We start from the raw sequence: 23,160 nt of genomic DNA on the forward strand, positions 1-23,160 counted from the left end.
ATACCAACCGGCTCTTCTCGGATTCAAATGAACTGGAGAGGACCCAAATTCTAATATCATAATATTTAATATTTAATAGGGTAATCATCTTTTGAACAAAAAATATTTATTTATTTTTAGGTTTTGAAGAATTTTGTTTACACCAAATGTAGTTGAAGATACAAGTTGCATTAATGTGAGTGCAAGTTCAACATGAGAATGAACGTACAACTTTTCTATATGATGACAAATTGTAGACAATCATTGGTTTAAACTAACAAACAACAATTAAGAATGAAATTAAATTTTTTACTTTGGGACCGAATTAATGGAATAATACTACGAATCCCTTCACCAATTCAAAAGCAAAACAAGGCAATAGAATAAGAACAGTCAAATATAAGTTCTTAGAATTATCTAATCAAAACAATCCAGGAAAAAAAAATAAAAATTAATTTTTATATCTTCAAAAAAAAAAAATCCAAAACTAATTACCAAACATAGGTAACAGATGTAACAGGTCCAATTTTATTGTCCTAGAATATGTAAGAACTATATATGCTCAAAATAAACACAAAACTAACAAAGAAGATTATTGGCAACTTTTTTACTTCCCCTAACAAAATGACAATTTGTTTTAACGGGATAGTTCAATTGGCTGGAGACCACGTCTCATGAAGCGGATGTCACTAGGTCGAATTCTCTTCCTCCATTTCCCTTCCTTTGTGCAAATATGTCAAAAAAAAAAAAAAAAAAAAAAAACTTGCTAGGTTTAATATCATGAAACAACATTTTCCATTATATATATATATATATAAAACAAACAATTATATTTAGCAACCAGGCTTAAAACAGTTTGAGTGTTTTACAATTACATTGTTTTTCCAGTTCCCAAGCACCCGTAAGTATAATACTGGATACTAAACAACCCGATCCGCGCAATCCGAACCCGTTTCCACGTCATCACAAACGGAGCTTTTGACTCGCATTTAGGCACGCAGGAATATTCCAGGGTATAAATTGCAGTCCCCTCTGCTCTCTCTCATTTCCTCGCTTCGAAATTTGGGGCAAAGCAGAGATGAGAGAGGAGGTTATCAGCTCCGGAGGGACCATTGACGCTGCTCCTGCGGCGAGGTATTCTACTCTCTCTCATTTTCTCTCATTCAATCACATGCATGATCTCGAATTCTGGTTTTGTGTTTTCTTTTTTTCACTTGAATTCTGTGAATTGAGTGAATTAGGGTTTCGAATAAGCTGGGTGCGATGTGATTCTGGTTTTTGTGGAGTTTCTACGTTAGGGATTTGGTTGTTTGGGTAACGGGATTGGGAGCTCAAAAGTCTCTGCTTGGTTGCCGAGAAAGTGGAGGAAAGGAATTGGGAGTCGAATTTCTGTCTAGCATTTGGAGCTGTAAATGTGCTTGCTAAAATGGGAAGCTTAGTTTAGCTTGGTCTAATAGGTTTGGTAAGTTTAATTCAGTCACCAGTGTGTGTATGTAAACATGCGTACACTAAAAGGTACATTCTTGTGTTTTAGTTGATGTAAGGGGGTTCAAAACAGTGGATAGGGTAGTGTTCTTACTAGTGAAGTTGTATTGGCACACACTTTTTGATTTCTGCACTGCAAGTAGCTTGTATTTACGAACGTTCTTGCACTAGCAGTGTGAATTTTGCCTAGGATGTTGTTATATTGGTGGTCTTTAGGTTTGCAATGAGGACTTAATTCTCTGTCGTCCTTGTGGTCTTTAGTTGCTGGGGAAGTTGTGGGAAAGGAGTTGAAAGTAAAATTTTTGTCAGTCTTTTGATTTCTTAAAAATGAACGGTTTCGCTTAACTATGTAAATTGGAGTTGTATGCTATTCATACTTGAGTGGAGATTCTTGATAGATATAATCCCGGACTTTGGCATTTACTTTTTTTTTTTTTTTAATGTGTAGTTCTTTGTGTTTCCTGCTTGATTCCTTACAATTTCACCTTTATGACATCTGCATGAATTTAATGGGAATTGTATGATAAAACGTTGAATTTCAGCTGTTTCAGGGTAATGGGATTTAGTTAACTAAATATAATCTACTATGTTTTAGTGTTTGTTTATAAATCATAAATAAATAAAAAAAGTTTTGAGTGTTTGTTTACTCCAAGAAATACTCACTGCTTTTGACAATTTTGTAGGCTCCATTGTTTATTGAGGAAATGCTAAAGAAGAGTATTTTTTATGTTTTGACTGTTCATGTTGTAAGACATGAAGGTCTTTTTTCATGGGTTTAGTTGAGGTCCTTAGTCATCTTTGTGAAACAGAAAAGCATAAAACATAAGTCTGATAGTTTTGTTGAGGTTTTTGTAGAGTTGGTGGACTGAGAGTTTTGAAATAGAACTTGCTTTTTATTTTTTCTTTTTTCTTCCTACCCTTTTTCCTGGGAGAAGGGAGATCAAATTAGTGGAGAAGTAATAGAAACATTAAAAAATACATGATTGAGAAAGGATAAAATGAATGAGATTGTGTTGACATATGTAGTTCCAAGTTCTATGAAGTTTAAACATGTGGGTCTTGAAGAATTCTTTTGTAAGAAAAACACTGGGGCACTGCATACAATCTAGTATAGAGTCATTGAAAGCATCCAGGTCTGTCTTATTTGTGAAATTTCTAATTTTCCTTCTTTGAAGATGACTAGAGGATTTTTTTATTTTATTTATTTTATTAAAAAAAATATAGAAACGCTAGGGGAACTGCACAGAAGCTATAATACAAGTATTAGCAACATTTACATATGCCTTAAGGGCTTTTAAAATTATTGACAACATCTGGATCTTCCTCATAGTTTGCCAAATTTTCAGATTACTCCTGTATTTATATAGAGAAAGAGAGATTAGAGAAGGAAAGAAGTAGGCCATCTATAGAATCTTTAAGCAGATGGAACTATGAGATATCTAGAATGTCTGTGAGCCTTAAAACTATATTTTGATGAGAACTTTTGACCATACATTAGGTAGAATGAGTTTTTAGTGCTTTAGCCCCCTCAAGTATTTAAGGGTTTCATAAAGAAAGCTGTAGATCAACCACAAATTGAAGATAACTAATGTTTGGAGCTTTAACACCAATGTCTAATCTCCCAACAATTTATGCCTTAACTATTTGCCTTGAGCCTGTTAAGGCTCTCATGGTACAAAATCTTTTAGTAAAAACGAAGTGTCTTCTTTTGAAGAGGTCCTTGCAAATACTTACAAATTTGGAGAAAAATATGCTTGTGATGTAGCATCATTGAGCCTAACAACTTCAGTTTACTCTGGAGTAATATACTTAATGTTATGTGGTAAACAAGCACTGTCATGGTCTCACAGGCCTTGGTAAATTAACATTGCAATCTTCGAGTGCTGACTTTAGTTCTAGGGTTATTTCTTTTCTTGGAAGCTGTGACACATTTAAGAACTTGCTGCCAGGATTAAACTGCTTTAGAATTTGTATATTTAAAGCTATAAGAGCATCTTTAGCGAGAGTAGCCAAAATAGCTACTGAAAAACTACAAATTTCTATTTTAGCTACTTTTCTATACACATTCCAACAAATTCTTTATTGTACTCTCTATTTTCTTTAAATATGATTTTTTTAATCTTTAGATGAGGGGAGAGAGAAACAATATGAGAGAAAATTCATACTATATTAGTAGAGGCTGCTACAGTAAACTTTCACACATGAAATTTACTGTAGCATATGAAAGTTTACTATAGCAAATTGGATGAAAACCTTCTATTTTGAAGGGTTTTTGTGAGAGGTAAAGTGGTTCATAATAGCTAAATATATAAAGGCTCAGCAGGAGATGCTCTGAAATTGTTAATTAGATTTTCTGACATTGCCAATCACTAACAAGATAAGGTCTTGTTTGTTGGGAACATTTAGGTGTTTTTGGTCTATGCCTTTTCCCATGCAATAAAGTGGTGGATAGTTAGTTGGCGGAAGATTGCATGGTCCTGTAGTATCCATATGCTGATGTGGGTATTTTGGACAAAAGAAAACAAGATATTTTAAATATTCAAATAAAGGACTGCTAAAGGAGAGGCGTTGCTGAACTAGTAGCTTTTCTTTACATGTGTCTCAATGTAGAGAATAGAATTCCTTGGGGCTTTAGCATCTACTTGAATCTAAACTTTCCATTTCATTGTTCATTTGCTATATCTTGTACTTCATGAGGATCAAATGTTTACGTTATTAATTTATAATTTTTTTTTTTTTAACTATTATTATTATTATTTGTAAGTAATGTTTATATCAAAAGCGCAGAGGGGCGCAACCCAAGTACACAGAGAGTATACAAGAGAAAACGCCTAATAAGGAGAAGAGAAAAGAACAGGAAAATCAAGATAGCTAATCACTAAAGGGGCAAGCCAAGCTATAGTCCAAGTGAAAAGCGTGTAGAAAAAGAAAGCCGTGAATTCCTCCAAAGATCTCTCCGAGTCCTCAAAGCATCTCGCATTCCTTTCTAACCATAAACACCACATTAGGCATATGGGAACTATCTTCCACACAACAGCGTTTCGAGATCGCCCACCCGACCACCAACAAGCAAACAAATCCACCACCTTACTAGGCATGACCCATTACAATCCAAACCGGCTAAAAATAGCATACCATAAAGAGCGAGCGATCTCATAGTGGAGAAGAAGGTGATCAATCGTCTCTCTGTTCGATTTGCACAAGCAACATCTATTGATCACAATAAGATTCCTTTTTCGAAGATTATAAATCGTGAGGATCTTCCCTAACACCACCGTCCAGGTAAAGAAAGCCACTCTCATGGGTGCCTTGGTGCGCCAAATGCTCTTCCAAGGGAACGGACTAGCCTCTGTGCTAGCCAAGACATTATAGTAAGATCTAACATCGAACTTCCCCTTACTAGACGGAATCCACCAAAGTTTATCCTCTCCTTCCCTATTCATTCTATGGGAATACAACAAAGTGTAGAATGAGGCTAACACTTCCAATTCCCAATCATGAATCAAGTGAAAAAAGCTAACATTCCATTGAAGAGCACCACCCGTGAAGTCCATATTGTCAGCAACAGACGTGTCTTTTGCACAAGCTATATTGTATAGGCCCGGGAAAACTTCCTTAAGACACGCTTTTCCACACCAAACATCATCCCAAAATCTGATTTTGGATCCATCACCTGGATCAAATCTAGTATGGCTAGAAAATAACCGCCACTCCCTACTAATATGCTTCCAAAGACCCACCCCATGAGGCCCAGAAGTGTCAGCAGAATGCCAACCACCCCACTCAGAACCATACTTGGCTTCCACGACAATTCTCCACCAAGCCTCTCTTTTGTGTTCATAACGCCACAGTCACTTCTCTAGCAAAGCCTGATTAAACAGTCTCAACTTTCTGATCCCTAGTCCTCCTTCTGAGATAGGAGGGCAAACCTTGTCCCAGTTAATCAAATGAAACTTGAACTCATTGTTTAGACCTCCCCAAAGAAAATCTTGTTGGAATTTCTCTATACGCCTGGCCACCGAAACAGGAACAGGGAATAGGGACAAAAAATAAGTAGATAGATTAGAAAGAGTGCTCTTTATAAGAGTAACCCTACCTCCCTTAGAAAAATACAATCTTTTCCAACTTGCCAACCTACGATCAATCTTTTCCAAAATATCATCCCAAATGGTTTTGGCCTTAAAGCATGCACCCAAGGGGAGCCCCAGGTATTTCAAAGGCATAGACTCCGTTTCACAACCCAAAACACCAGTCAATTCTCCCATATTGGCCACATCACCTACCGGGACCAATGTTGATTTAGCCATGTTCACCTTTAAATCTGAAACAGCCTCAAAACAGACAAGTAAGGCTTTAATGGAACGGATTTGATCAATATTCGCCCACAGAAAACCAATGTATCATCTGCAAAAAGGTGAGATATGTTAACCCTCTCAGATAAACTAGCTATCACTGAGAAACCCAAGATAAGACCACTTTCGATGGCAGCAGTAATCATCATACTAAAAGCCTCCATAACAATGACAAACAGAAACGGAGACAACGGATCCCCCTGTCTCACCCCTCGAGAGCTTCTAAAGAAGCCAACAGGAGTGCCATTGATCAACATAGAAAAGGAGCAGTCGAAATACATTGCTCTATTCAAGAACACCATTTCTCACCAAAACCACACCTCCTCAACAAATACAAAAGAAACTTCCAATCAATGTGATCATAGGCCTTCGCTATATCCAATTTACAAAGCACCCCTGGTTTCCCAGAACTGATACGACTATCTAAACATTCACTTGCTATAAGAAACGAGTCCATGATTTGCCTTCCTTTAACGAAAGCGTTATGAGGCTTTGAAATCACCCTATCCATCACCCTTCTCATCCTAATAGCAAGAACTTTGGCAATAATCTTATAAATACCACTTATGAGACTAATGGGACGAAACTCAAGCTCGGACCCCCCAGGAATCTTTGGAATAAGGGAAATAAAAGTAGCATTAAGGCTTTTTTCAAACTTACCACGGGCATGAAAGTCTGAAAAAACCGCCATAATATCTTCCTTGATCACTTCCCAACAATCTTGAAAAAAAGCCATTGAGAAAACATTCGGCCAGGAGCCTTGTCTCTATCCATACCTTTCACCACCTCCAACACCTCCCTTTCCTCGAAAGGAATTTCTAGCCGATCAGCCTCACCCGCTTCCAAACATTCAAAATCAAGGTTATCCAACCTAGGCCTCCAATTGCATTGTTCAGAGAACAATGACTTATAGAATTGCACTGCATGATCCCTAATGATGTCTTGATTAGAAGAAGGATAGCCATTGATATGTAGGGGCTCAATGGAATTACACCTTCTATTAGAATTGGCAATCCGATGAAAGAACTTAGTGCACTTATCACCCTCCTTGAGCCATTGGATCCTAGATTTTTGTCTCCAACTGATTTCTTCTTGTAAAAGATCAATCTCCAACTCTCTAACAATCACCCTTTTTCTTTCCTTCTCTTCTTCACCAAATCCTTTCTCTTCCTCCAACCTATCCAATGCCTTCAATTCCTCCGCTTTTTCTATGCAAATAGCATTCACATTTCCAAATTCGACCTCATTCCAATTTTTGATGTCCATCTTTAAAGCCTTAAGCTTCCGGGCCAAAATGAAACTCGGAGTGCCAAAGAAATTATAAGATGACCACCATGCCCGCACCCTATTATTATTATTATTATTAAGGATAGAATTATGGGTTTGTGGTTATCTAGTGTATGCTGATTTCTTTCAATGTTGATTAACCTCCTCTTTCTAAAGAAACAGTTTCTAGTATTTTCTTCTAGTACATCTTTAGGTAGATTACAATGTCTCTTGTTTTACACAGCTGATTATGAATTTTGTCAAGTTCATGTATGGTTATATATATGCTTTTTTTATTTGGTAAAAAGCTTAATGCTTTATGCATTTCAGTTCTGCTGGGGCATCCTCACCTGCTGTTCCTACAAATGTTGGCAGTATAGATGGTTCCAGTCTTGGACATGGCTCCAAAGCGGCTTCTTTGTCCTGTGTTGGTTCACAACCACCATGGACTTCCTTGAGCACAAGTGCTGGTGGTTCAGCTTTTGGATCATCAAGACCTTCATGTAGACCATGGGAAAGAGGGGATTTACTAAGGCGCTTGGGTACCTTCAAGCCTTCGAATTGGTTTGGGAAGCCTAAGGTCTGAACTTGGATTGGTCCATGATATTTTATCTGTGAATCTGTTTGTGATTGGTGGGTTAAATTATAAGAAAATCCCAATGTTAATAGTGAAACCCTTTTTGCTAATAAAATGCCATATCATGTAGTAAAATACGTATCACTATAGTTTAAGTCATATTCAAATGATTATTGTGCTTTTCAATTCTAAAAATGAAAATATCTAGAGTATGCCTTTTGGGTTCTAGTCATAACTTAATACACTTCAACATATTGAGAATAAAGGCGGTATTGAAGCTTATAGAAAAAACTTGCAGAATGTTATGTGCAAATGTGCTAAAGATATTATTAATAGTAGATTTAAGAGAATTTGTATTGTTAAGCATGGAACCAATCGGTTCCAAGAGAAATGTTAAACATTAGACACTATTGTCTTAAACATTGTTTATTGTATGACACTTGGTTGTATGTATACTCCAGGTGTAGTTGCTGCTACCCCAGTTAGCATCTCTTGGAATCCTTTTGTATGTGCTTCTTCATTGTGTTGCTTGCAGTGGTTAAGTAGGTTAGTTTGTATTATAGGTGCGTTACCTCAAGAATAGCCCACAAGAATCCTGCTAAGATATATCGGTTGCATTTTTTTTTTGTTTCGGTGTTTTTAGCAACATGTATTGCTTACATAGTTTAGGCATAAACATATCTTTCTTGCTAAACGTTAAATTATATTAGTTTTTATGTAAATTACACTTTACCCTTCCAATCTTTTTTTAATGAATAATAATGATGTTATTGAAAGAAAAGGGCAAAGCCCTCATACATGAAAAGTATACAAGAGAGTTGAATACCCTAAATTGCACTTATACCTCCAAATTATGACTCACTACAATTTGGACCTATAAACTACTATACCCTATGTTAGATTTAGCCATTAGTTTGGATGGAAAATATCACATGTGCATAGCACACGCGTTTGAGTCGTTTCAGAGTTACTAATTTGACCCCATGTCGCTTGGAAAATCATTGTTTGCTGCAAGTAATCAACAAGTGAAAAAAGAACAAAAATCAGGGTTGGCCAAAGCACCCCCCCCTCTATTCTAGTAGGGGGTACCCACACAACCACTTGCCTTTGTTCTGCTAGGGGGTGATCACGTGGGCACCCCCCTATGTTTTGTAGGGGGTGGCCACATGACCACTCCTCTGTTTTGTTATTAGGTGGCCATGCTACCCTATCCCCTTGTTCTACTGGGGTTGGCCACATGGCCACCCCATCTATTTTGTTAGGGTGCGGTTGTTCGGCCACCCCGAGCTACTCTTTTAGGGGGAGGCTGTGAGCCACCCTCTCTATTCCTCTTTTTTTTTTTTCCCCCTCAGTTATGTGGCACCTCACCATATAGTTGATGCCACTTTTGTAATTTCATTCCTCCAAAATGGGGGTAATTTGGGAAGCACAAATGGTTCAGACACTCATGCTAGGCATTTGTAATGTTTTCCATCAAAAAATAATGGCCGTATTTGAAGGAGGAGGTAACTTGAAGCATTTTGGTAGTTTATAGGTCTGAGTTGTACTAAGTGTAGTTTGGAGGCATGATTACATGGTAGTTTTGGGTGAGGGAAAGTATAATTTAACCTAACCTAATGTCTATTTCCATAAGCTGTAAAATTGTTTAATTTTAATCACTTGTAGCTTTGCTTGAAAATTAAGTTAACCCTTGGTTAAGTATGATCCCGTGTCAAATACACCCCTAGGGGTACGTTTCCCTTGTCAATTAAGTTGTAGAGAAGTTATTCAGGAATGAAAAGAAAGTAAGGAGAGAACATAATAGTTCAGTTTAGCCATTTTAAGGATGTTACAAATACTTCCTCGCTGATGGGGGTGAGCAAAATATCAAAAAACTTATTTTCACCAGAAATTGACCAAAACCAGTCAGGTTACAATGATTGGGGTGTTAGTGTCAAGTATTATTATTATTATTATTTTTTTTTAAAAGCTTGAGATCGAGAAGTCAGGTTTTGGTAGTGTCTCAAAAATCTGTCCAATATCAACTAGGCCAAGGTTTAAGGTTGTATAAATACTTATCCTTAGGGTTTGCTACTAGACCTTCCTCTTGACTCTTGCTTTTCTTGCCTCTGTCTCTGTCATACTTGTTTGAAGGTGTCGTCATGGTGGTTGGGGGAGTGATCACCTTTGCTCATCCCCTTGACCACCAGATCTGAATCTCTTCATCTTCATAATCTTTGTAGACTGTGGTCTTGTCCACCTCCTTCATTCAACAACCCTATCTGTCCTAATTGTCCTATTAATGGTGTCAAATCCTCTGACATCTCTGTGGATCCACCCTTAACCACAGCTACCAATGGCATCGTATTCACATTCTTTTTGATTCACACTTGACTCTACAACTCAAAAGTGATGCCAGATTCTAATTTTCATGATCTCATTAACTTTCATTTTATTGTTTCTTTCCTCTTTTTTTCTTCCTTTGTGTCTTTAGGTTTGAAGAGTTTTCCTTTGTCATTATCATTCGTTTTCAATCTTTTAAAGAATTTTCCTCTCAATTTGGAATATTCGTTACTTGATATCTGTTGATTTTTCTCTGGCCCAAACCGTCTAGCTGACTGATAATCAACCAACAGCCATTAGTGTCAGTGCCGTTTGGCAACAATGTTTTTTGATTGATCGGTTTGAGGGTTAATTTTCAGCGGCTGACACCTCAGTGTTGAAAATGTTTGGCTATTGACTGGAGGGGCTCGGTGCCCAGTCCTACTTCTTGACTGTTTGCTCGTTGTTAGATTTCATATCTCTCTTCTTCCACAGTATAGATTTCAATGAAATATCCTTGACATAGGAAAGAAAGAGTACTGGGCTTGATACCAAATCTATTGAAGGATCTTTAGAAATTCAGCAACAGATTATTTTTCTTGATGGGTTTTTGTTATGGTTTCTTGGATCTTTTGCAGTTCCCTGAATATTGTGAGGTCTATTTGACACAAGCTGAACTTTTCATTTCCTTTACTCCAGAGTATTTGATCTCCTCTTTTTGCTCTCACGTTAAATCTCCTATTTTTTAAGGAGTTTGGAAGCCTTCTTTTCATCAAAAGCTTTTGATTTTAACCTTCAGCGAGAAGTACTGACTCCAACTCTTCTATGCGTGGTTTAGGAAATTCAGCTTTCTGTTTAGGTTCTGCTGTTGCCTCTTTTTGCTTTTCGAGCTTTCCTGCATGCTATTTTGGATTTTGTTTAGGATGGAAAATTGTAGATTTCCTCACAAATCTTATGAACATCTCAAACTCTATAGTTGTTTCAATAGCATCTTCAAGACCTTCTGAATACATAAACCTTGTTTTGATTTCAGATCTCAACCAGTTCTTGCATTGCGTAATAGCCATATTTTCTTTTTAACTAGTCCATAACGAATAGTTTGTAATTTTCCCTGCATAAATTAGTCATAGAAAAATCACTTTGTTGAAGAGTGTTCAGCTGACTAAGAAGATCATCTTGGAGATCTCTTAGAAGAATTTCTTTTTGAAGAGAGCTTACCTTCTTCCCTAGTCAATCACCACGCGTAAGACCTCCCATAATATGAAAACATCATGGTAAATCCTCTACTTCCAATTTGATGCATTTAATTGAGCTCTTGATTTTTTAATGGGGTTTGATGTTGAAGGACTTGTGCATGCTCAAGTTATAAGACAGATTGAATCTTGAAGGAATTCAATGGCTTTGGTATAACAACAATGGGTCAATTTTTTTTTTTTTTTTTTTTTGGGGGGGGTGTGGATTAAAGCCCAGGAGATCTGCTAACTCCCATTTGTGATGTCTGCTTTCGATGAATATAGAAATGTTGATCTTGTGATCTTAATATGAAGGCATGAGCATAGCTACAGTTGAAACAATCAACCATTAGCAGATAACATTCATTAAAAATTAGATTACAAGAAGTGTGGAATACCGGTTGGCCAGCTGGAAAAGGGTGTATTTGTCGAAAGGGGGTAGGGTCACCCTTATTAAGAGCACTCTTGCTAACATGCCCACTTATTACTTGTCTCTTTTCCCTATTCCGGTGAGTGTTGCTAAGCGCATTGAGAAGCTTCAACGCAATTTTCTTTGGGGAGGGATAGGCGAAGAGTTCAAATACCACTTGGTGAAGTGGTCGCAGGTTTGCACTCCGATCAAGGAGGGAGGGTTGGGGATCAGGAATTTATTGGTCTTCAACCGCGCTCTTTTAGGGAAATGGTTGTGGCGTTATGGGTCGGAAAGAGATGCTTGGTGGAGAGTTGTTATAGATGCGAAGTTTGGAAGTTTATGGGGAGGATGGTGTTCAGTTGAGCCTGGAGGCACGCTTGGGGTAGGATTATGGAAGAATATTAGGAAAGGGTGGGAAACTTTCAAAGGCTTTACGAGATTTGTAGTGGGGGATGGGTCTAGGATTAGCTTTTGGCATGATTGGTGGTGTGGAGATTCAGCTCTCAAGATAGCTTTCCCGATCCTTTATAGTATTGCTTGTGCAAAGGAGGCCTCAGTTGCGGATAACGTGGAGATGCTAAGGGGATCCAACCAGTGGAACGTGAGTTTTTTGAGGGCGGCTCATGATTGGGAGGTGGAGGCCTTTGCCTCTTTTTTCCAGGTGTTACATTCTACAGGAGTGAGAAGAGGGTCGGAAGATAGATTATGGTGGAACCCTTCCAAAAGAGGTACTTTCAAGGTCAAGTCTCTCTTTCTATCCTTGGCATGCTCGGAAGGGAGGAGGTTCCCCTGGAAGAGTGTGTGGCGGACACAAGCTCCTCCAAGGGCAGCTTTTTTTGCGTGGTCGGCGGCTTGGGGGAAAATTCTGATCTTAGATAACCTCAGAAAGAGAAATGTGATTGTGGTAAACAGATGTTGGATGTGTAAGAAGAGTGAGGAGACGGTGGATCATCTTCTTATTCATTGTGAGGTGGCGTCTGCTTTGTGGAGTGCCTTTTTTGGCCGTTTTGGGTTATCATGGGTGATGCCTGGTCGGGTTTTCGAGTTGCTAGCTTGTTGGTGGTCTGCAGGAAGGGGGGGGGGAGTGCTACAGTCTGGAAGATGGTGCCTACTTGCTTTTTTTGGTGTTTATGGAGAGAGAGAAATAATAGGTGCTTCGAGGATGTGGAGAGGTCTTTCGAGGACTTTTTATCCTATTGTTTTCATACTCTGTATCTTTGGACTGTAGCGTTTGTTTTTCCGGTTTCGATTAGCTATAATGATTTCCTTGTACGTTTTTCCCTTTCTAGTTAGGTGATCCTCCTTGTATACTTCCAGTGTACTCCGGGGCGCCTACGCTTTTAATAAAGTCAACTACTTACTTATCAAAAAAAAAAGAAGTGTGGAAACCCCTACTAAGACATCAAACAAACCAGAAACAATACCGGTAGAACACAATTCAACTGGAAATTGGCAAAAATTCCCAGTCTAATAGAAGGGTCCCAGGAGCACCCAATGATTTAAAAGCAGTAACCGATTGGAGAGGAAGCCTGATTGTACTGTTGGAGACAAATGGTGGAGTGAGCAAAATAAAGTTGTTCACTACAACAGATCTTGCCGCACTGATACTTGCTGGTCTTGAGGCGTAATGAGGGGAAACTACCTGTGTTGAGGTGAATGCAATGTGCCCTAATGCGCTGTAGATTTGGATGCCAGTTATTGTGATCTCTCAAGCCAAAAACTTGAGTACCTGAAAAGGGTGGGATCCGACTTACATGCTGTTATTTTAATAACAGCATGTATTCTGTAATTGAATCAACGGTTAAGATTGAATTTTAAAGTTGATTTACTTTTAGAAGCATTTAATAGGAGAGAGAAAATGAAAAGAGATTTTGAAAAATTCAATTTTGACCGTTGATTAAACTACAGCATACATGCTGTTATTAAATCCTGGGACTGGAAGAAGGGGTGGATTCGAGTGAGAGAAGGCTAGATTTGGGAGAGGAGAGTGTACATTGATAGGAAAAGGGTGGCAGAGGTTGGTGGCGGTGGGTTGCAGCAGGGGAAGGGGAGGTGGTGGAACGGGGAACAAGGAAGGAGGGGGGATGGTTGAAGGAGAGGCAGAAGGAGAAACGGTAGGAAAGGGGCAGGGAGAAGCGGAGATGTGGCGGAGGGCGCCAGGGCTGGAAGAGGGGAGAGGAGGGGTGAAATGGGAAAGGAAAGAAAAAAGAAGTGGGGTTGGGGGCAGCACTCCACAGGAGTGCCGGCTCCTCAAGAGCTTCTGAAATTTAAAACTCTTTTTTTTTTTTTTAGGTGTGTGCGTATGAGAGAGAGAGAGAGAGAGAGAGAGAGAGAGGTTTTAAGTCTGTTATTCATGCCTTTAAGTCAAGTAAAAGCTTTGAAACTCTCATTAGATTATCCAATGAGAGATTTTTTTGGTGTGCTTGAAACTCTCACTGTGTGCTTAGAGGCATATTGCTTTTTTTTTTGGATATATACAACATTACTTATCAAAAATTGTCCATAATCCTATTGTTTCTTAAACCAGAACTTTACTCCATATTAATGCAAAATACTGAAATACCAATAGACTTTGGGACTCTTTAATAAGAATAGATATTTTAAAAACAAAATTTGAAACATTTATGGGAATCTCTTCTTTGACTGAGCCTTACTTTTATATGTTCATATCTTGAAGTAAAGATATTATACGTCGAGCAGACTTTTTTGTGCTTTGGTCAGGAGCCACTGTAGATTCTAAGTTGATGGTTATCATATGCAGGCATTATAACATTACTGCTCCCTTTTTTTGGGCTTTCAGATATAGGCCCAGGACCACGTTGAGGCATTCTCATTGTTTCCTTTCTGATTTCTTGCAGGTTGTCAATTCATTGACTTGTGCACAGAGAGGTTGGGTGAATGCTGATGTTGATAAAATTGCATGTGAATCATGTGGTGCATACTCGATTTTCACATTGTTACCATCTTGGACCCCTGTAGAAGGTTAGTAAATTCAATTCAACTGTTCTCCTTTTTTCCATTTTTTTTTTAATAAATATTCTCATATTACACTCTGTGGGATACATTTCAAATAACAACAGCAGCAGCAGCAGCAGCAGCAGGTACAATTGTTCAAAAGGAAAATTACTCAAAATAAAAAAACATTACTGCTGGTATAATAATATTTAAATTGCATACGAGCTAAGCTCATTTTATACTTAATATTCCACGACAAGTGCAATGACAATCTTCCTCACCATAACCTTTTGCAGTATGTTATTATTAGCAAAATGCCTTCCTTCACATGTTAGAGCTTCTACACCAAGAAGAGCTATTTTAGCTACTTAAAAACCATCCTTTTATTTTTGTCTATTCCTTTTTCAATACAAACTCTAGCAGATTATTTATTTCACTCTACTTTCTTTAAATATTATTGTCCAATCCTTTTTTTTTAAAAAAAAAAAAAAAAAAAAAATTTCACTTCTGCCTCTCTCACTCTCGTTCACCATGCATACCTCCCCTCCCCTGATTTTTCTTCCTGTCAAAATTCCCTTTCCCCTGTGTTTGTTTTCCACACTGAGAGAAATTGCAGGGCCATAGAATTATTTTATTATTTTCAGGGCCATAGAATTTATATCTTAGTGGAAGTCATAGTAGTTGCACTGCTGGCCCGTTTCCTTAGTCCCATACATAATAACATTAATGTCCTATTTCAGATACATTCATCTATGTGGTAGTTTCTCCTTATTTAGGAAAATTTTACTTGATGATTCAGCTAGGTCTGAATGAGCTGGTCCTTGTTAATACTTATTTTCCTTTTCCTCTCTTTTATTCTTTCTTTCATGGCTGAAGTCCAAAATGCTGCTGAAGCCTTTGCCAAACAGCTGGATTCTGTACACAAAGTCAATTGTCCTTGGAGGGGAAATAGCTGCCCGGAAAGCTTGGTGCAGTTTCCTCCAACTCCTCAGCCTGCCCTTATTGGGGGATATAAGGATAGATGTGATGGACTTCTGCAATTTCAATCTCTTCCCATTGTGGCTGCATCTGCAATCGAGCAAATGCGGGTTTCTCGGGGCCCACAGGTTGATCGCTTTCTGTCAGGGGAAGTAGATATTAGAACAGAGAGTATACCAGAACTTGAAAGCTCTCACGATGGCACATTGTGTGCATATTCTCGTGTAAGATATATTTATGTACTTTTTGCTGGCTGGTAATACTTACCGACTCATTGCTTCTTCCATTTATCCATATGCTCATGTATTTCTAATTGTCTTTTTCCTTTGGCAGGCCCAGAAGCTTATAAGCCTCTGTGGATGGGAACCAAGATGGCTTTTAAATGTTCAAGACTGCGAAGAACATTCCGCTCAATCAGCTAGGAATGGTTATTCTGTTGGCCCTACCCAGGCCCAGGTGCATCTATCGCATGATCCTGGAGCAAGCAAGAAACCACTGTCTGCTGCAGCTAAAAAAGATACTGGGAAGAATAAAGTGTTAGTTAAGGACTCTAGAAGCGAGTTCAGGTCACCTTTGCTAGATTGTAGCTTATGTGGTGCCACAGTTAGGATATCAGATTTCTTAACGGTTTCTCGACCTGCTCGGTTCACTCCCAACAATATTGATATTCCTGATACAAGCAAAAAAATGGGATTGACACGTGGAGTAAGTGCAGCTAGTGGAATTAGTGGTTGGGTTGCTGCTGATGATATGGAAAGAGAACATACTGAAGATCGTGATGAAGTCGCAACGACGAACGATGGGAAATTGATGCCAAACCCGGATGTCGATTTGAATCTTACAATGGCAGGGGGTTTACCTTTTATTCAATTGGGCAGGACAACATTATCTGAAAATATTCTTGATGCAGAAATGGGAAGGGACCTAGTAATTGGGCAGCCTGCAGGCAGTGAGGTTGGTGACCGTGCAGCTTCATATGAATCACGGGGTCCCAGTTCTCGTAAACGCAGCTTGGAGAAAGGTGGAAGCTCAGATTATAGGCCAAACTTAAGGATTCAGCAAGCTGATAGCGTTGAAGGCACTGTCATTGATCGTGATGGTGATGAAGTCACAGATGGAAGACAAGATTCAGCTGGGCCTTCAAAACGTGCTCGTGACTCTGATGTTTTTGATACATACTGTTCATCATATCATAGAGATTCATCTGGTGCTGGTCCTAGCCATTCAATGGGTTTTGAAATTTACACAGATGGTAACAGAGTGACTTCGTTTCGGCAAGGAAGTGACCAACTTATAGGGATTCAATCGGCCAGGGATTCTACACGTGCATCATCGGTCATTGCAATGGATACTGGTTGCCATAGTGGAAATGACTCTATGGAAAGTGTTGAAAATTATCCTGCTGATGTTGATGATGTTCATTTCCCCTCTTCTAGTATATATGGTAATCTGGACATTAATGATACATCAGAATTGAATTATAGTAACCAAGCTCAGCAGAGCATTGGTTTCCAACCAGCTGCTCCAGTCCGTGGAGAAATGGGTGTCAGTAGCACGAACGATGGGGAAGAAATTTTCAACGCAGAAACTGTGACTGCTCAAGCCAGGGATGGGCTTAGTTTTGGAATTAGTGGTGGAAGTGTTGGGATGTGTGCTAGTCATGAGGCTGAAATTCACGGGGCTGATGTATCTGTCCATAGAGCAGATAGTGTGGTTGGTGATGTGGAACCCAGAGTTGAAGATGCTGAAAATCAGGGTCAGACAGGTGAATCTGCTCCAGGTCCTGGACTAATGGATGAGATTGTCCCCGATGAAATTAACAGGGAAGATCCCCATGGAGATAGCCAGGAAATGCTATCTCGATCTGTTGGAAGGGCTGATAGCAGCTCAAAAATTGATGGTTCTGCTAAAACTGAATCAGTTGAAAGTGGTCAAAAGATAAGTCAAAGCGGCAAGTTATTACCAGAGAACAATGTGCCTCCTTCTCTTTCTTGCAATGCTAATGTGCTGTCTGGTTATAAAACAACCAAGAAAGAGGTTACAAATGCCGGTAAATCTTCTTTTACAAACAACTGCGTGTACCTAGAGTCAGATAATGTGGTTGCAAATGGTCTAGGTAAATTCTCTGACCTTATTGGTTTCATAGGTATCATGCCCTGCAATTTTTCAGGTTCTTAGTCTTTACTTTCTTTGTCTTCCTTGATGGTTTATATGAAATCTCTATACAACAAGATGAGAAGATCATGAACCCTCTCTCCTCTCTCACATAAAGAGCACTGTTCTGCTAAATTGATAAACAAACAGTTTTGGTGTTGACTTTTCAATTTATTTTTCCCTCTTTAATATATACATATATGTATAAATGTGTTGTATTTGTCTGTATCATAGTGTATAGTGTATGTGTATCCATATGTATCTAATTTTGGGAAAGTGAAGAAAGGCCCAAAAGGAAAAGTGAAATTTGTCGATTCTAGACCATGAAGGAGAAGCCTGATTACTAGACCAAGCGAAATTCCCACCCTGGAGGGGTGATATCCACTAGACCCTGCTCAAAGATAAGTCCAAGAACTCATCCATAGCAAGTGAGAAACTGGCCGCTCCCGATCCTTCACTTATAATTGCCCTAATGCACCAAAGAATACCCCACCAACTAATCAAACCCGCTAGCTCCTCCCACACCCCGGTGATCAACATTTGAATTAGGGCTGTAAACACTGGTTAAAGGCCACTCAAACTGGTTGACGAGTCCCCCTTGGAATGAATCATTGGCCTGGATATGCTCGTTGTTGGGTTGCACCGGAAGCATCAACGGCAATTGGGAATCATATGCCGGCGTTACCGAAGGGCCACCGTCAAAAATATCTGTTGAAGTGGCCCTCAAGATGCTTGGGTTCCCCTTTCGAGCTCCACCTGGGCCCTCACAGTTAACTCTAGTACCCTTCCTAACTCTCCACTAGAGAGTAGGCCTAGATCTGGGCTGAGGCAATTAGCCTGTGACCCATAAGCACAATACAGTCCTTCACATTTAGCTGACACCCTACTGGACTGTGCCTAAACTGCAGGGGCTGAGACTTCTGTATCTAAACATTGGGCTATTGCGGTCCGTGACCCAATAGCCCTGTGACCCATTGAGACGAAGGGGTCCTTCACTTTTATCTTTTGCCCTGTTGGACTGGGCCAACGCTGCTAGGGTGGAAGAATGGGTCCTCTCAATTTGATTGGGTTGTAGCTCACCAACAATGTTCCTCTCTGGGCCAACAGTCCATACAGAGCTAATATTACTCTTACCCAAATCAAGTCTGTCAACTAAGCAATCCACTACCTTTTTTAAATATCTTTTGGCTTGACAATCTGTTTTCATATACATAGGGTAAAGGACATACTCTGTAAATCAAGATCCAATGTCATATTGTTTGATTGGAGAGTCCTTTTTTGGGAGTTTTTACCTCCACAGCTCTATCTTGGGTATAAATCCACACACACACGCCCACGCATGTGCACATGCACACATGCACACAGCACACCCCCACACAAACGCACACATATGTATTTATTGTGTGCGCGCGCGTCATACACATATTTCCCTGAATTTTACCTTGTATAATTAAGTATTAATCATCAACATATTTTGTCAATGTGCTCTCGTTCAAATGATGCTTTCTCCCCTTGTTTTTTACAAGATGGAGGATGAGATCGACTCAATATGTGCATGTGTAACTTACCTATTAAAAAAAAAGGTCCATAGTTTTGCAAAGAGCCTCTAATACAAGATCCCATGAAGTATTGCAGCGTGGAGTGTCTCACCTGATGGGTGTAACGTGCATTTCTTCCTTTCCTTTTCTTTTCCTTTGCTGCTTCTTGTTTTTTCCTTTTTTGGAAAGCCTTTAATGCCTCACCTGCATACAATTTAGTTATGTTTTGATGTTCTCTCCTGGGTTGTTTTTATTATGTTTGAAAAAGCTTCTGCATTGTCGTTCAATTTAAACTGCATTGGCCTACCACTGCACTTTTTATGAACCATGATGTAAACCGTCAAATCATGTATCATCTGACCTAAGACTAAAAACGTTTGTGCTGCATCACCTTCTTGATTCCATTGTATGTTAAATCTGCATAGAACATTTGACTAAGCAGATCCAAGATGTGTCTTCATTATAACTGGACACATTCCCTGTTTGATTCTATTCTGGGTTGTCAGTTGGCTTGTACACTTTTGGTATTGGTAATATCCTAGCTCAGAAATCAAATGATAGCTTTCCATTTAATCTAGTTCATTGTCATCCCTACTTCTATCACCTATGTACAGTTTCTTGTCAATTTTATATACCACCTTGAATTCTTTTGTATGTGTAGTAATATTTTAAATCTTCAAGATTATACTCATTTCTGTTTTTTCTTACATTTAGTAGTGATGCATGAAAACCATGTGATTTTTCAGGGCCTCCAAAAGGGGAGAGTAATTATGAAGAACCTATGGAATTTGATCCAATTGTCCATCACAACCAGTTCTGCCCTTGGGTGAATGGAAATGTTGCCGCCGCTGGTTGTAGTAGCTATGGTTCCAGCACCAGTGCTGATACTATTGCACTTTGTGGGTGGCAGCTGACCCTAGATGCGCTGGATGCTTTGCGATCAATGGGAAATGTAGCAGTTCAGACAGTACAGTCTGAATCAGCAGCATCTTTGTATAAGGTTTGTCTTGATTTTGTTTCCCTTTCTATGAATTCAAATTTTTTTGTTTCTCAATTTTCCTTGAGCAAATTGTGTCCTCACTGTTTTTTGTTTGTTTTTTTTTTTTTTCTCATTTGTTTTGAGATGTTAACTGCATAATAATAATAATAAATGTTGTTACTTGTTGGATTTACTCAAGTGCTTTTTAAGACTTTATATCCGTGCATAACGTATAATGTTCTGGACTGGAATAACTTCGACCCACTCCCCGGTCACAGATCCCAATTTTACTTAGTTGGTTTGTCAATTACTGCCTAAACACGAGTTAGATGGAGTGGAAGTTTGTGTACACCCTACTTCATAAAGCACTATTTATGAAAAGGAAAGGTGTCCTTATAAGCTGCTGCAGATATAACTAACTTTGTTTCTGTTGTTATGGAAGTTGAGTTTCTTTTTCTCTTTGCAATGAGTGCATTTCTCACTGTTGATGCAAAGAAATGCTGCTGGCTATCCTTAAAACTCCTCTCTTTTTTTTTTCTCTTTTTTTTTTTTTTTTTTTTTCTTTTGTTTATCATTTGTCTCATACCTTATGGCATTGATTTGAATTTGGTCTTGCAGGATGATCACCGGACTCGCAGTCAAAAGCTCCTTCGCCACCACTCTATGAGCAGAAGCCATGGGCAACAGTGATATTCAATCTTAAGAGTGAAGTCCTTCCCAAAAAGCACAAGATCATTTTAACTTCATGACGTGATTGCTCATGGCTCCCAATAAAGTCGTGTATCTTTCTCAAGTAATCTTTATTGCACTAGTTTTAGGTTGCTGCTTTCCGAGAACAAATTAATGATTCATACATATCTCTAACAATTGAGTAAACCAAATATCCTGAACCTGCAACTTTATTTCCTTCCTTCTAGGACACTCACTCTTGTAGTAAATTTAATGAAATGTTTGTCTTTGTGGAACATGAACCTGATGCACCTAATTGTATAATTTATAAATAAGGAGTTTTGGTCTAAGCTTTTTGGTGTTTGCTATTATCTTTTATGCCATTTATGATCTTTCCAGGTGCACTTTTGTTCATTTATTTATAGCATACTTTTGTGTCCTTAACAGTTTTTTTTTTTTTTTTTAATATATATTTTTTTATTTTATTGTTGGATACAGGTGCCGACTTCATGATGTTTATGGATTTTTGAGCATATGATATTCTTGGGTTAAATTTATAGAGGGAGATTTGTTTTAGAGTACATCTCTATGCTTGCTTTGTTTCCTTTTATCTTGTTTGCTTCCAGATAGGTCCCTCAACAGAACTTTCCCCTCTCACAAGTCACCTGAATATCAAATCTCTAATGGTTTTCCAATATTATTTGTTCGGCCGGCAAGATTTTTTTTAGGTGTCTTGCAAATAAACTTTCCCAATAACCAAATATTTCATAACAATCGGGTCTTTTTTCACGGGTTTTTAGCATCCTACATGAACTTACTGCTATTTTTTTCATTGCATACAACTTATTCTGTCCCAATTTTTGAGGTGATTTGAGTAAAATGCTATAGAAGTTGGTGGAGGCAAAAAAGAAGTTGCAAGATGAACTCCCTTATCGAAATTTAGGGGAACATGCAAAATCAATTTCTATGATTATACTCATTTGCAATACCTCTTTTGAGATGTAAAAATTGGCCAAAAGCTTTCTGTAGTTTAGGTAAAAACATAAATAAGGTCTTACACTCAACTTTCGTACGAAATTGTGACTGGAAATTGTTGATGTGTCACGGTAGCACTAATTATATTTTGGCATATTTCATAATAAATAAATAAAAATAAAAATAAATTGAGGGATTGTTGAGTCACCCTCATGACCAAGGGGTAGCTTGACCACCATATAAATTTGTATTCCTTTTGTTTGTTGTTTTTTGATTTTTATATGATGTTTTTATTTTTTTTTATTCTAGTGACGCATCACACTTTCGTCCGTTTATGCTTTTGGCTTACTACAAAGAGTTTTATGCCAATTTTTATACTCCAATGAGCTAATTACAAATGGGTGAAACCATTGATTTTGCAATTTCTTTCTTGAAAACAGAGAATTTAATGTTCTCCATGATCCAAATAGATTGGGGTAATTACCTTTTCCCTCTATTAACTACAACGCATTGTTATTTTGCCCCTATGAATTGACAATCCCACTGCCTGACCCTATCAAACTACCATTTTGTGCTCAAAACCCCCTATTCCATCAGTCTTTAGACGGTCAACCTGTCATGTGCGCCTTATATGCCATCTTGAAATTTTATGTCCCACCTTTTTCCGCCATTAACTATAATGTAGGGGTGCAAAGGCGGGCGATTAAAAACCGCCCGCTAACCGTTAACCGCTCTAACCGCTTAACCGTATTAACTGCTAACCGTCTAACCGCTATAATCGCCTAGCAGTTAGCGGTTATTGGGTTTACTAACCGTAACTGCTAACCGCTAACCGTCTTTTTATATAATATATTTTTATAATTATAATTATAAAAATATTTATACATATAACATAATCACTTGATCATTAAATCACAATTTTAAAAAAATAATAATTAAATCACAATTTGAGTTTTAATATATTATCACTATAATTTATATGATTATATCACATGAGATTGATCATTAAATCATTTGATTATATAATAACAAATTATATATATATAATATGACATAACTTATAAGTATACCAATTCATACTAATACAACAATTAAATATCTAGAGACTTATTTCCAATGTATGTTATAAACTTATAAGTCTATATAAAAGTCTATATAAGTCTACATATCCATATGAATAATATAAATGTATAATATCAATACTTAATCATATGATTCAATGACAATTCAAATACTTTATTCAAGACTTCAAGTGAATCATATTATTAATGTACAATAATAATATGATTCGTATAATATCAAATTAAG

At 38.1% G+C, this 23,160-nt stretch overlaps 1 protein-coding gene across 2 annotated transcripts; it reads left to right on the forward strand.

The window, feature by feature from the left end:
* Positions 1-996: 996 nt before the first annotated feature.
* Positions 997-21,227, forward strand: LOC132168895 (uncharacterized). 2 transcript variants are annotated; one of them, XM_059579980.1, is made up of 7 exons: positions 997-1,113; positions 7,413-7,662; positions 14,463-14,586; positions 15,436-15,761; positions 15,871-17,653; positions 19,976-20,229; positions 20,827-21,227. In XM_059579980.1, exons 1-7 carry the CDS (start codon positions 1,058-1,060, stop codon positions 20,896-20,898), a joined length of 2,865 nt encoding a protein of 954 aa, XP_059435963.1. In that variant the 5' UTR covers positions 997-1,057; the 3' UTR covers positions 20,899-21,227. The 2 variants fall into 2 exon arrangements, with proteins under 2 accessions (XP_059435963.1, XP_059435964.1); XM_059579981.1 differs by having other exon boundaries at positions 15,871-17,587.
* Positions 21,228-23,160: the final 1,933 nt, after the last annotated feature.

This window comes from Corylus avellana, chromosome ca2 (genome assembly GCF_901000735.1).
Source record: "Corylus avellana chromosome ca2, CavTom2PMs-1.0".
NCBI classification, from domain to species: domain Eukaryota; kingdom Viridiplantae; phylum Streptophyta; class Magnoliopsida; order Fagales; family Betulaceae; genus Corylus; species Corylus avellana.

Coding starts and splice junctions, on each gene's coding strand:
- LOC132168895 (XM_059579980.1), top strand. CDS start 1,058: ATGAGAGAGGAGGTTATCAGCTCCGGAGGGACCATTGACGCTGCTCCT. Junction 14,587..15,435: donor ATCTTGGACCCCTGTAGAAG/GTTAGTAAATTC, acceptor TCATGGCTGAAG/TCCAAAATGCTGCTGAAGCC. Junction 20,230..20,826: donor CAGCAGCATCTTTGTATAAG/GTTTGTCTTGAT, acceptor TTGGTCTTGCAG/GATGATCACCGGACTCGCAG.